The sequence below is a fragment of the Sceloporus occidentalis genome, unplaced genomic scaffold (assembly GCF_023333645.1).
Source record: "Sceloporus occidentalis isolate IW3139 unplaced genomic scaffold, rSceOcc1.0.p SCAF_239, whole genome shotgun sequence".
NCBI lineage: Eukaryota > Metazoa > Chordata > Lepidosauria > Squamata > Phrynosomatidae > Sceloporus > Sceloporus occidentalis.
The window spans coordinates 130,165-145,134 of record NW_028317219.1 but is presented as its reverse complement, the minus strand read 5'-3'; the positions used below and the strand labels follow the sequence as shown (position 1 = coordinate 145,134).

Here is a 14,970-nt window from a genome sequence, read left to right as displayed (position 1 = left end):
GGAGTGGTATATCAGGGTGCACAGTGGCATATAGGGAGGTATAAGGCATAAATGGGGGCGAGTGGCATATTGGAAGTTATAAGGCATATCAGGGACACAGTGGCATATAGGGGGTATAAGGCATATCGATATTAGGCATATCTGGGGGTATAAGGTATATCAGGGGTGCTCAGCTGCATATCACTGGCATATAAGGAGTATACGGCATATTTTGGGCACAGTGGCATATCAGGGGGCACAGTGGAATCTCTGGCATATAGGAGGTATCTGGGGGCAGAGTGGCAAGCTGGGGGTTAGATATGCATAACTGGGGGCAGTTTTATAAATAAAAGAAAATATAAACAAGGCTTTTTTCTCAGTTTTTATTAAATATGAAAAATAGTTAACGTATGAATTAATATTTACTAATAACTTGTTTGGTGTTCTTGTAGCTTTTATTATTATGTTAGTAAAATAAGAAGGTGAATAGAGAAATGCCATTGTGATAAATAGATGAAAGTGTAAATTTTTTATTACATTATTTTGCATTTTTTATCCGATTAATCGAAAAAATAAAATAATAGTTAGTTGCAGCCCTACAACCAATTATAGTTGTTAGATAAGATGGGCCTAACGGTTCTTATCTGCCACAGAGTGTTTCTACTGCATGCTGTCCGAGTAAAATTCATCACGCGCTGTACATGATTAAAAAGAAAATGACGTTTAGTTATTTACATATATTTACTGAGCCTTCTGTGTCACACTAGTACAGTTTGCAAAAGGTAACGCTATCCGTTTCAATCAATTCCATATTTATATATTCACTGCTTTTAACGATGAACAATATTTAGGTCAACCAATCCATTCCTTCTACATGCACTTTTTCAAGAAGGCAGCCCCCTCATGAGACCCCAAACTCCTCTTGCATCCCTCTCTTCTTGGGAGTTTTAAAATGTTTTGCATGTATCTTTGTCCCAGAACCCCAATGTACTTATAAATTAAAATGTGTAAATAAATACCGTACGTTCTTCCAACTACTTTACTCATTTAATTAAATAGCTATCAGTAGATCACAAAGTCTTGGTGAACCATCCCTTTAAAACAAGTGTCCCTTTTTTTTCTATTGCAAATACTGGGAGGAAAATGTATCTACTAGACCTGTCATTTCCTACCTTTATCTCTTTTCCCTTTGCCTTTTTTTATATTTTTCTTTTTTTGCTTTACAGCTTGATTTTTTTTTTCTGTTTTGTAATGTCACACATTTATAAATGTTCCCTTTATTTCCTCTTTCTTTGCTCTTAGCCATGGAATTCCCAGATCACTGCCGCCGCATCCTCCATAGCCTTCAAGACCAGCAGTCTCGGGGATTCCTTTGTGATTGTCAGGTGACTGTTGGCACTGCCCATTTTTTGGCCCACCGGTCAGTCCTGGCATCGTGTAGTCCCTTTTTCCATATGTCTTGCAGAGAGCGGCCAGATACACGAGAACTCACCCTGAACAACCAAATTGTTACTGCACCAGCCTTCTCTCTGCTTCTCAATTTCATGTACTGTGGACGTCTTTGCTTCCAGGAGGCACCTGTTGAAGATGTCCTGGCAGCAGCCAGCTATTTGCACATGGATGAGGTGGTGAAGGTCTGCAAGAAGAGGCTACAGGGAAGGGCACCAGCTGAGGCAGACAGCACTCGCAAAGAGGAGGAGGGTAGAATAGTATGCCAGATGTCAGAGAGTGAAGGAGAAGGAAGGGAGCATGAAAGACCAGAGAATAGGCAGATAGTGACAAGGGTCTTAAGATACCATGGCCCAAATGAAGTAGATAATGGGCATCAAGTAATGTTGAATCCAATTTTCCAACTTCAGGAAGAACCAGGAATTTCTAGATATAAGAGACAGGAGGAGGCAGGGAGTTATCAGAGATTAGGGACTGTAAAGTATTCACAGCAGGAAGCAACAGGAAGTGGACAGAGAGCGGCAGTGAATTCTAGAACTGAGACATTAAGTGCAGTGGAAAGTTACCACGAGGTAGCAGAAAGCTCAAGGTTTGATCTGCCAGAAGGAACAGGCAGTAGTCGGGCAATTACTAGCAGTATGAAACTTCAAGGTCTGCAGAGAGCAGCAAATGGGAAGGAGTTGTCAGGAAATTCTAAGTTTGAAGTTAATGGGAGAAGAACAGAACAGGCACTTACAGAAAGTGTGAGACATGATGTGCAAGAATCAGCAGAAAGTATTCTCACATTTTTTACACACAAATATTCAACACAGAGCCAAGATTATGTACTGCCCTCCAGAAGCTCCCCGAAGAGGCTGGAGCCTGCTGCTGCTGCTGCACAGGGAACATCAGGAGGTGCAAGGTATTCACTTCAAGTGCAAGAAACTGCATGGATTAGTAGCCAGACACCATCCATATCTAGATTCTCTATACAGAACCAACAGGAAGCACAAACAACTGTGGCAGTGACAGGAACTTCCCATTACCCTCTACAAAGACAGGAGCCCACTGCCATGGCGGCAGTATCAGGAACTTCCAGATACTCTCGGCAGAGTCCAGAGATAGTAGGCAACACAGTGACACAACCAGGTAGCTCTGGGTATGCCATACAGGAATCTACAGACAACATGCAGGAAGCACAGATATGTTCTCAATACTCCTTGCACACACAAGAGCCAACAGACAGTACAAACACACAGCCAGGCCCCTCCAGATGCATGTCACAAAATCCAGAGTCATCAAGAAATTCTGTGGCATTGTCAGCTACATCCAGGTGGCCACTACACCGCCCTGATTCACCTAATGGCAAGCAAAAGGAGGAGGGAGAGCGTGCCAAGTCTGAGTTGGTAGTTACAACAACAACTCAACCTGGCATGGAGGTGGCGGCTGCGCTAAGTCCTTGCAGCTCCACTGGCAGTGATGCACACCAAGCACAAGGTGTTACTGTAAAGATAGAAGCCATTGTAATATCAGATGAAGAATGTGAGAGGGGAGTGAGAGCATTTAAACGGCATGAATTTGATGAGGAGGGAGAGGAGGAATCTGGTTACCTTCCTTATCAAATGATAGCAGTGCCAGGAGGGCATCACCCAGGTTATGGAGCCATTCTGCCTCCTAACATGCATCCTGAGGCCATGTATTTACAGGAGTTTGAAGGCCATCCTGGATTCCCGATTTTCCCAGAGGATGTGCCCACCTGCAAAACATGTGGTAAAACCTTTTCATGCTCATATACGCTCCGACGACATGCCACAGTGCACACACGTGAACGCCCATATGAATGTCGGTATTGTTTGCGTAGCTACACACAAAGTGGAGACTTATACAGACACATCCGCAAGGCACATAGCCAACAGGAGCCAAGTGCCAAAAAACCAAAGGGGGATATGGAGCCAGCACCTCCAAACTTGCCTTGAAATTAGTGGTTGGGTTTAGCAGTCCTTGCTCTAATAAGGCTACCTTTTGAGTGGCCAGAAGGATAATGAGCACATGCACAATATGGTCACTGAAAACAGCCTTTAAAATGGGAGGGGCTGCGCTTGCCCCGCTTTTAAATTGCACATTTGTTCCAAATAGTTGTTATTTATTCCATGTTAATGTATTTTGTAAACTAAAATTGCGTTCTTTATATCTCCCTCTTCTTGTTAGGTTATAAGGAAGCAATTGTAACTCACAAAAAAATGCTTTTTTTTCTTGTCAGTAAAAGTATGTTCCCAGTTAAAACAAGCACAATTATGTCTGTTTCGATTTTTATCCTTAGAAAGCTATACTTTGAAAGGTGGCTACAATTAAATATCTGTATAAATCATACACTGGTGTATGATGCACATCAGTGATATTCTTATTTAATTCTAATATTAATAATACTGGAATGTTATTATTATGGATATTCCCATAATTGTACATTTGTTAAGACATTTAGTTATTTAAAATGGTGAGTTATGCTTGTTGTGTGACTGTGAAGTAGAGAATATCTGCTTAATTGTCTAAAACATGTCCAAGCAACATTTTTATGAGAAACATAGCCAGTTAGCTTTTGTGTCAACAGGCTCCTGATACTTTGGGTACATGTGCAGTGTGCAAGCAAAATGATTAGTGGTTTGACTAATGCCTGATAATTTCCCAGGTCATGCTACTAGTGATGTCCGGTTCATGAACGAATCGTTCTTTTGATCAGATTCTTTTCAGTGATCCGGATGAATCGGTTCAGTAGACTGAACAATTCATTTGTAACAGTTCAGTCTGTGAATCATGCAGCTGTAACCTGGTCCTAGAGTGAGTCATCTGCACAGCACTTAGGCACAGACTTTGGGATCAGGTTACAGCTCATCCATTCACAGACTCTTATGACTCATAGATTCGTTAAGAGAATTGTTCAGAGATTCGAATCGTTCAGAGAATCGTTCACAGCACATTGACACAATACTTTTATAAATAAATAAGGATTTAGATCCCCCTTAGTTTGCCCCCTTTACCTCTAACTGCACCTTAAGTTAACTTTATTAAATTAACCCTCAGTCCACAGCATTAAATTAACCCTAAAGACCACATTAACCATAACTGTCCCTAAGTTAACCCTAAACACCCCATTAACTATAACTGCCCATAAATTAACCCTAAACACCCCAATAACCATGGAATGTGTATTTGAAAACAAATATTGCAGAACCAGGAGCGATGGTATTTAAAAATATTTGGGGGGGGGGTTCAGACAGAAGTAATCAAACTCACTTAAAAAAAAAAAAGTTACAAAATGAAAAAATAATATAATAACCTTCTACATCAATTATTTCACAGATATAGTGAGAAAAACAAGAAAACCAAATTCAAATTACTAACTAGTGTCAGCAGGCAGAAGCAATGAAACAGTGCTTTAGCATATAGGAAATTGATATGATATGAGATAACAAAAACAAACAAATCATACAGAAGCAATCAAACAGTGCTTTAGCATATATGAAATTAACATAGTCAAATATAAAAAGCCATGGATATGAATGTTTATGCAATTGTTTCTGGATACAATAAACCGTGTTCGGAAATATGCAGCAATATAGTTTGTGGCAAAGTAATTGTGTATACAAATGCTATGCAATATTGCCTGCTGATATAGAACTGACTCTTAGTAAAACTAAGAGAAAGTCCAAGAAATTCAGACCAGAGGTGTCACTAGGAAAAAACCTAGATTAATATTGATTACTTATCTAGTCCCTCCTTGGCCCTCTACAGTCTGGTTTGAAACCCCTTCACTCTACTGAAACAGCTCTAACAATAAAGTCTCCAATGACTTGCTCTCTGCCAAAGCAAAAGGTCACTTCTCTATTCTAATACTACTGGATCTCTCTGCTCCTTTTGATTCTGTTGATCACCGCCTTCTAGACTCACTTGCTTCTATAGACATTTGCGATACAGCTCTCTCCTGGATCTCCTCATATCTGTCTAACCATTCCTTCTCTGTCAACTTCCCCCAAGGTTCAGTCCTTGGCCCTCTGCTGTTCACTCTTTATACTTCATCTCTTGGCAAACTAATCAACTCATTTGGCCTCCAGTATCATAGTTGCAGATGATACCCAAATCTACCTGTCTTCTCCTGATCTCTCTCCATCTCTCATGTCCTGTATTACCAATTGCTTGTCTGCTATTTCTTCATGGATGTCACAACACTACCTGAAACTTAATCTTTCTAAAACTGAACTCATTATCTTCCCTCCCTCCATCTCCACTTCACTACCTGAATTCTCTATCACCATTAACAACACGACTATCTCTCCTACTAACCAGGAGGCTTCATCCTTCACATTCAGTCCCTTGCCAGATCCTGCCGCTTGCACCTAAAAACATCTCTCGTATCCACCCATTGCTCACCCAAGAATCCACAAAAACTCTGGTTCATTCACTTATCATTTCCCGTCTTGACTACTGCAACACTCTTCTGGTTGGCACTCCACTGTCTTGATGCTCTCCTCTACAGTCTATCCTAAATTCCGCTGCTAGGCATATCTTCCTTGCACGTCTCTCCTCTTCTGCTTTCCTCCTCTGTAAAACCCTCCACTGGCTCCCAATTACCGTTAGAATTAAATTTAAAATCCTGGTACTGACATATAAGGCCATCCATAATACTGTTCTTCCATATATTTCTGACCTCATTAGCAAATACTCTCCTACTCGATCCCTATGTTCTTTCCATGGGCTAAGGCTCTCCTCCTCACTTATCACCTCTTCCTTTTCCCGTCTACAAGATTTCACTCGAGCTGCCCCATATCTCTGGAATCTACTCCCAAGGAATCTTCACAAACCCACTTCTTCAGAGAAGCATACCATCTTAGCCGCTAGAACTGCCTTGTCATTGATACAACCACCACACTACCTCTCACCCTTTCTTCAATGTTTGTCACCCCATTTCCCTCTAGATTGTAAGCTTGCCAGCAGGGCTCTCTCCACCGAATGTATCAGTTTGTCTTAGTCTGCCAATTCTTGTCTTGTCATATCCGTTGAATTTATGTATTGTATTAAGTGCTGCATAAACTGTTGGCGCTATGTAAATAAAAGATAATAATAATAATAATAGGAACAGGAGGTAACCTGAAATCAAAAACGAAAGTGCATAGTGCTCTCCGTAAAAAAAAAGAGTGCCGGCTCATCCGGGAGTTGAGGCAGGATCCCAAGTGTTGCTTCACTCTCTGTTGGAAGGTGGACGCTGACTCCGCAGCTCTTATCTGGTTCAGCTCTATCAGCCTGGTTCACGCGGTGTGTTATAGTCCGCCTTACGCCTTTTGTAGACGAAGCTCTACTTTATCAGAGGCATGTTTTTTTTTGTTATCTCATATCATATCAATTTTCTATATGCTAAAGCACTGATTGCTTCTGCCTGCTGACACTAGTTAGAATCGTATTTGCTCGATTATAAGACAAGGTTTTTTTCTGAAAAATACCCCTTGTCTTATAATCGGGGTTGTCTTATAATCAGACTTTAAATAGAGGTCTGACTATGAGACTAAGATCCAGATCCCCCGCAGCGCTGCAGGGGACCTGGATCCTCCTGCCTAATGCCCCCCATTTTAACCCCCCCCCAAAAAAAATGACCGGTGCTTCTGACTCCCTGGTCTGTAGTCGGGGCAGCAGGTAGACTTCTACGCGATTTGCGTAGGCAACTTCCGCTGCAGCCGGAAGGAGGTGCGGTTAGCAGCGGGGGTTGTCTGCGTCCATCGCGCAGACCTTCCCCGGCTGTCAGAGAGGAGAGTTCCCCGCACCGGTGGACGTCTACCACAAAATCAACCACAATATGGGCGTAGGGACGGGGGGCAGATCCCCCCAGTAAACCGATAATGAAGAAATCCCCCCCCAGGGCCGTAGGAATCCCCCCAATCAAAACGCTGTATGGCACCCAGGTGGAGGAGAGAGCCGAGTGGTCTCTCATGAAAGAGTTTTCAACAACCGCACCGCACTCCTCTGCTCCCTGCCGTCATATGCCGGCGCTCAGCAGTGAAACAGGGGCCTTGCGCTCCCACCACAGGACTTCAGCCAGAAAGTGAACTACAAATGGAGTGGGTGGGTGTTGGGAGAGGTAGTAGATAGTGAGAAGGAGGGAGATGGGGTAGATAGGGAGAAAGGGGGTATTAAGAATATTGAAATAAACTGAGAATTAGAGAGAATGAATTAATATGTGGATGAATTGTGTGAATCAGTAAGAATGAATGAATGTGGATGAATTGTGTAAATGAGTGAGAGAATTAATTAATGTGTGGATGAATTGCTTGAATTATTTATAATAATGCATTAATGGATATGTGTATCATGGATGTGATTTAGGGAAAGGCAAAGATGGGTCAAGCCATTGGGGACCAAGATGGCACAGACAGGGTGTTTATGAGACAAAGATGGCACAGGGCGGGCCGTTTGGGGACAAAGATGGCTCACGCTGGGCTGTTTGGGGACAAAGTTGGCTCACTCTGAACTGTGGAGAATGTGGACGCCAGGGCTGGCCTTTAGGGGTGTGCGACCTGTGATCTATGCCTGTAATTTATGTGAATTCTAGTTGATTTATACCTGCAAAGCTGGGTTTATGTGTTATTCTGTTGATCTGTATCTGCTATGCTATGTCTCCATACATTATTTATGTATACCTGCAAATATAGGGTTTGTATGTCTTATTCAGTTGATCTATACATGCACGTGCTGTTTCGTGTGTTGTTTATTTGATCTATACCTTCAGTGCTGAGTTTACTTGTGATCTTTCCAGTTGATCTATACCTGCAATGCTGGGTTTCTGTGTTCTGTTGATCTATACCTGCTATGCTATGTTTCCATACATTATTATTGTATACCTGCAAATACAGGGTTTTTATGTCTTGTTCAGTTTATCTATACCTGTAGTGCTGTTTAAATGTGTTGTTTATTTGATCTATACCTGAACTACAGGGAGTAAGTAAATTAGAGGCATGGTGAATGAGGGGACAAAGGGACTCTGTGGATGATTACTGGGGAGAGGACCTGTCAATGTCACGGTAGGGTCAGAAGGAGGGAAGACTGCACTGACCCTCACAGTCTTCTCCTAATCTGCACTCAGTGGGGCAAATATATTGTTTTGGTGTGGAAGCAGAGGGAGTGTTTGCATGCTAGGGAGTGTGAGCGGGTCCCAAGGAAATGCTTGCTTAGGGTCCAATTTTTCAATATTTAAAAAAATATTTTTGTTACAAAGATTAGCTGTTTTTTCCTATATTTAACCCCTTAAGGACTGGGCTTATTTTTTCTTTTTGTACCCTTTGGGACTGAGGCTGTTTTAACACTTTTGCTGTGCTTGTGTTCAGCTGTAATTTTCTCCACACCCATTTAGTGTACCCACACACATTGTATATTGTTTTTTTCAGGACAAGATGGGCTTTCGTCAGATACCATTATTTTGATCATATCTTATTTACTATAAACAAAATAATAAAACATGGCGAAATTTTTGAAAAAAACACCTTATGACTTTTATTTGAAAAATCTTTTACTCACCTACAAAAGGAAGTAAAAAAAAACGAGCTAAATAGCTTCTACTATTTGTCCTGAGTTGAGAAATACCCCATGTTTTTTTGCTGTTTTTTGTAAGTTATAGGGGAATAAGTACAAGTAGCGTTTTATGATTCCCAACCCTTTTTTTCCAAATCTGGTCATTCTGCCTCCATCTCTTGTTTGGAACATCTTTGAAGCCGGTTAACTCAATTTATCCCCATCAAACCATATATTTTTGAAAACTAGACACCCCAGGGTGTCTAGTTTTCAAAAATGCTGGTATTTTAACCCTTTCCATGCACTAATTATACAACCACACTTTGTCAAACTTTGTAATAGTAATTTTTTTTAAAAAAAAAATTCTCACAAATTGTAATTTAGTTATAAATATACAGGTCCTGGTATATGTCAAACAAAACCCCAATATGTGTTCAGCCAGCTACTTCAATTTACCCCATCAAACCATATATTTTTGAAAACTAGACTCCCCAAGGTATTTCAAATGCTGTTTTTTTAACCCTTTTCATGCATGATATTCTACCACCAGTCTTTGCCAAAGTATTTTTTTATTTTTCACACAGATTGTACTTTGGGAATTAATTCATAGCTCCTTGTATGCGTCACTATCAAACAACACCCCAATATGTGTTCAGCAACATCTCCTGTTGTTGTTGTTTGGGATTTAAAATGCCACATTTGGGGAGTGCGCATTTTTCAACTTGGAACGTTATTGTCCTACTGCCCTCATGTTCCTTTTTTATTATTTTTTGAATATTTTACTAATCACATTGTGATTAGAAAGCTGGGCTCTATTGACTTGCATGGTTGAATGCAGTACCTGAGCCAGATTCTCAGGAGGGTCTGGAGAGATGTTGATGCCCCGGGGAGGGGCCTTGACATCGAGGCATTACGGCAACGCCGTTTAAGCGAGGACAGTGATCTTTGATCACTTTCTAAGCTTATTTAATTTAATGATGGTCCAGGACCTTCAAAGGTAGTTAACAGACCGTTTTTGTGTGACAGGCCTGAACCGTCAAAGGTCGCTAAGGGGTTAATGTATTAAACGTACATTTTCAAGTTATATATTATTGTACGTGTTTGCAAAAAAAGAGATAGGGAGAAAGTGGGGTAGGAGATAGTGAGGAAAGAGGTATCTGATGGGGGAGAAAAAAGGGGGTATCTGATGGGGAAAAATGCTATCCCCCCTAGATTTTTAGGGATTCCTACACCCAAGGTGACTCATCATCAGCTTTGTATGGGAGACAATCTCTTCCAAAAATTACTTCCCCAAAATGAGCTGAATGAATTGTGGGGGGCTGAAGCTACTAAATACACTTCAATAACAATCCCCCCAACCCACGTAACCACCGCATAATTATCCACCCACCTAATAAAACTTCCCCAAAAAGCCCACAGAATTTAACTTACAAAACTTCCTTGCTAAATAGTCTTTTTTTCACTGAAGAAATGCACAAACTAGGACTAATCTTAGCTTCTCACCAAATGGTTTTACAATATAAAATCAAATTAACTAAACCAAACTAATTTTTCTTAACCTTGCCTATGTCTATTGACAGTTTGTGTGCATGTGAATTGTTAAACAAAAAACCTCGATCTGTTGCAGCTAGTGTGTGCAGAATCGTGGCAACCATTATCTGTCCTACCTGAGATCACAGCAGCAGTGCAGAGCTAGAGGATATTTAATTGCAGGACGTACTATTGCATCCTGACTCTGCATTGCAGGATGTAATAGTACCGCATTTGGTTGATTATAAGTCAAGGTGTCAGGCCCTGAGGCCTGCTCCTCTTCTGAGGACACATCCCGCAAAGTGACTTGTCTTCTGCTGGCACAGGTTATGTCTTCTTCCTTCTTTGTCCTCTGACCATATACAGTGCCTTGGAAAATTATTCATGTTGCATTACAACCTGGAATTAAAATGGATTTGGTGGGGGTGTGTATCATTTGATTTACACAACATGCCTACCACTTTGAAGATGTAAAATATTTTTTATTGTGAAACAAACAAGAAATAAGACAACCACCCCCAGAAAACGTTAACATGCATAACGATTCACCCACCCCCCAGTCAATACTTTGTAGAGCCATGTTTTGCAGCAATTACAGCTTGTACAGCAATCTTTAAGTCATACCACAGATTCAAAATTGCACAGGGGTGTCCAACATGTGGTTCGCGGGCCAAATGCGGCCTGCCAGACCTTGAGGTGCAGCCTGCGTGAGATCGGCAGACAGGGCAACCGGGATCGCAGAATCGCAAGGTCCCTGTTGCTTTCCTGTGGGTTGCTCGCACAGCAGTGTCTTCTGTACCGCACAGGGAAAGCGGAACCCAGCGGAGTCACGTGAATTTATGTCACATCATATGACTCCGCTCCCTTCCTGCTTCCGCTGTTCGGCACAAGAGAAGTTGCTCATGAGCTGCAAAGTGGGATTCAGCAGCCCCTGCTTAAGTCTGCGAGTGGGAGATCTAGGTAAGAGAGTGGGGTTGTGTGCGTGATTGAGGGAATGAATCTGTGAATGAATGAGTATATGAATGAGTGTATGTGTGATAGCATGGATGTGTAAGTGGGGGGCATGGCACAGTGAGTCTGTAAGTGACCCCATACACAAGGGGGCAGCTAGCCGGGTTTCAGCATGTATTGGCTGATTCGGAATGATAGGAGTGTGATTGATAACAGCAATCACAGTCCCATCATGCCCAGTGTCACACCAACCGGTGTAGTACGTACATGGACGTACATGGACTGGCTACCCGGTAGAGACATAGGCATGTGGCGCCAAAAGGTCTTTTTAGATAAATTGGTCTTTTGAAGCTGGGACTCCAACCAAGGCCCTCTGCAAGGTGTGAAATTTCATGGGGAGGCGGTGCCTTTAAGTCTGCTAGCCGAGTCATTCACCATATGCCTGTATCCCCTCATATATAATGGATTCTTTGATATGCTTATTGACCACTAGCAGTCAGGAAAACCATTTCATATCCAGGCCATATCCAACACATATCAATAATAACTCATATATTCATTACCATACCTCTTTGTGTGCATACCTAGAACGGGGAAAGCGCACCCTACAAAAAGAGTACAAACATGGCGGCGCCACTTAACCAGTTTGGAAGGAATTGTGAAGTCTATGATGTTTAGTCATAAGTAGCAAGTGTGACATATCTATGGACTTCACAATTTACAGGAAATTCATAAGTGCATGAATTATGGCTGCGGCGAGCACAGGAGGGACGATAAAATGAAAATAAGTTATTTGGACTGATATGTTTCCACCACACAAGGGGGAGGTCACTTATGGTACACCTTCCCTCCACTTATGCCACCTATATAAAATTAACGAGAGAAGATGGGTCAGGGTGCTTACTAGGGGCCAAGATCTAATTTTGAGTAAGTCGCCATCTTTCCTTGCCGGAGCCCTACGGACAGAAAAACTATTACTTTACCATTCAAGTGAGTAGTTAGGTTTTCTGTAATTTTCTCCTTTTTATTTTATCTGTTTGGTGTAAATAATCTGTTTATCATCTTTTTGTGTATGCACTGTGATTTTTTGTTCATAATAAATATTCCTTTATTAAGTTCTGCCTTTGTCTGGTAAAGACTCACGTTACCTGATTAGACCATTTTATCGGTAATTGGAAATCACATAATTATTGTGTTAAAATATATTGTGTGGGTTTTTAGTCTGATTCCCATTTCTAAATTGTCTTGGTGGTGGCAGTGTTATTTTGATATTTGTTATATCATTATAGTCAATTGCGGGTGGTATTAAGGGTGAATATTTGTATTTTTATCACTATTTCCGGTCTAGGGCAGACAGATAGTGAATTTTAACCCTTTTACCACCAGAACCAAGTCACGCGCACGCTTGGAGTAGAGTGCGTTCGTGACAAATTGGTGGCATAGCTGTGGGATAGTTAAAGGTTTTTTCCATCTTTTTCGGTACCAGATTTCAGTGTTGCTGGATTTGCTAATCCAGACACTAAAAATAAATTGTTTCTCAATTTCCAAAGGCTGAACTAGTATATTTACACCTCAACAGTCCCCCCCCCTTTGATTTCTTTTCTTTTCTTTTGCTATCATTTGTTTGGGCCGGTGTGATAAATGGAATACCAAACACAATCCAAGAGTGCTCTTGAGCAACGTTGCCGTGAACAATGTATTCCCATCCGGGGAAAATCAAAGGATGAATTTATTCAAGAGCTTGTGGACTATGATATGCAACAAGCAGCGCAAAGTGATGCTGCAAACACTTCTGAGGGAGGCATGGTCACACGGGAGATAACTGCAGCTGATGTCGGTGACGTGCCAAGATCTGGAGATCCCTTGGACTCTTATCTACAAACTGTTTTCAAATACGTGGACTCAGCAGATGCAAACCTCAGACTGCAGCTTATCATTAAATATCAAGAGAGGGAAGCTGCAGAGCACCAGGCTGAGAGAGGGACTGCAGAGCGCCTGGCCGAGAGAGAGAGAGAGAGGGAAGCTGCAGAGCGCCAGGCCGAGAGAGAGGGAAGCTGCAGAGCGCCACGCCGAGAGAGAGAGGGAAGTTGCAGAGCGCCAGGCAGCAAGAGAGCATGAACTAAAACTGGCAGAGTTGGAGAGGTTAAGTGCCTCACCTATCAGTGTGGTTTCAAGAGACTCTTCTGCACCCAAACCACATGCAGAGAATTTTCCCACTTTGGACAAAGATGGGGATCTGGATATTTTTCTGCACAGTTTTGAAAAGGTTTGCAGGCAGTACCAATTACCAAAGGACCAGTGGGCAAAGTACCTCACCCCTGGTCTCAGAGGTCCTGCACTGGAAGCATTTGCTACAAGCCCTCACAACCTGCAAGACCCACCTTCATGTTCCCCACAATCAACTGAAGCCCAAGCAAACCTGCATACTTTGCTACAAGCCCTCACAACCTGCAAGACCCACCTTCATGTTCCCCACAATCAACTGAAGCCCAAGCAAACCTGCATACTTTGCTACAAGCCCTCACAACCTGCAAGACCCACCTTCATGTTCCCCACAATCAACTGAAGCCCAAGCAAACCTGCATACTTTGCTACAAGCCCTCACAACCTGCAAGACCCACCTTCATGTTCCCCACAATCAACTGAAGCCCAAGCAAACCTGCATACTTTTCTACAAGGTATACAGAGTGGACCAAGAGATCTCCTTTATTATCTGTTATTGTTTTCTGTATTGTTATTATCATTTTCCTGTTTCTGTGCCTGAATTGTCTATTACCCTTTTTTCTGTCTATCTATGCTTTATGGCCTAGGAATGCCCTTACTGGGAGTTGCAGCATTTTTCCACTGATTGTTTTATTTGTTTTTATTTGGTAAAATCTATGTCATGCCCGTCACTACTTAAGTGTGTTATATTTTACTTTCTATCTTTCTGCTCCACTAACCCCTTATCTCCTGTATCTGCCCTCTTACTGCCCCCGTCCACTTTAACACTATTTAACACTCTCTATTACAGCCCTCACAACCTGCAAGACCCACCTTCATGTTCCCCACAATCAAGTGGGGTTTTTTGCCCGCCCTCCCTGCCCCTCTCCCTGCCCCTCTCCCTGCCCCTCTCCCTCCCTGCCCCTCTCCCTGCCCCTCTCCCTCCCTGCCCCTCTCCCTCCCTGCCCCTCTCCCTCCCTGCCCCTCTCCCTCCCTGCCCCTCTCCCTCCATGCCCCTCTCCCTGCCCCTCTCCCAGCCCCTCTCCCAGCCCCTCTCCCACTCGCCCCAGTGGTGTTCTAATATATAGACAGTTAAGTACCAGCTCTATTAGAACACGCCAGTAGAGGGCACCAAACTGTAGATCCCTTTACCACCCACTACTCCCCATTAAAGCATTCCAGATCCTATCCCTCCCCATCTCTCTGCCGTCAAAGCTATCCCAGTACCTCTACACTAAACCTTTATATGTGAAACCTACCTATACTTGATCTACTACTCCTGCCCCCACATAGTCTTCCCTATTCCTATCACTCTAAACCAGCAAACTC

The 14,970-nt window shown here is 42.4% G+C and overlaps 1 protein-coding gene across 1 annotated transcript; it reads left to right on the top strand.

The window, feature by feature from the left end:
* Positions 1 to 1,283: 1,283 nt before the first annotated feature.
* LOC149276430 (zinc finger and BTB domain-containing protein 3-like) lies at positions 1,284 to 3,383 on the top strand. The gene has a single exon (XM_089503655.1). It carries the CDS (start codon positions 1,284 to 1,286, stop codon positions 3,381 to 3,383), a length of 2,100 nt encoding a protein of 699 aa, XP_089359781.1.
* The last annotated feature ends 11,587 nt before the right edge of the window (positions 3,384 to 14,970 follow it).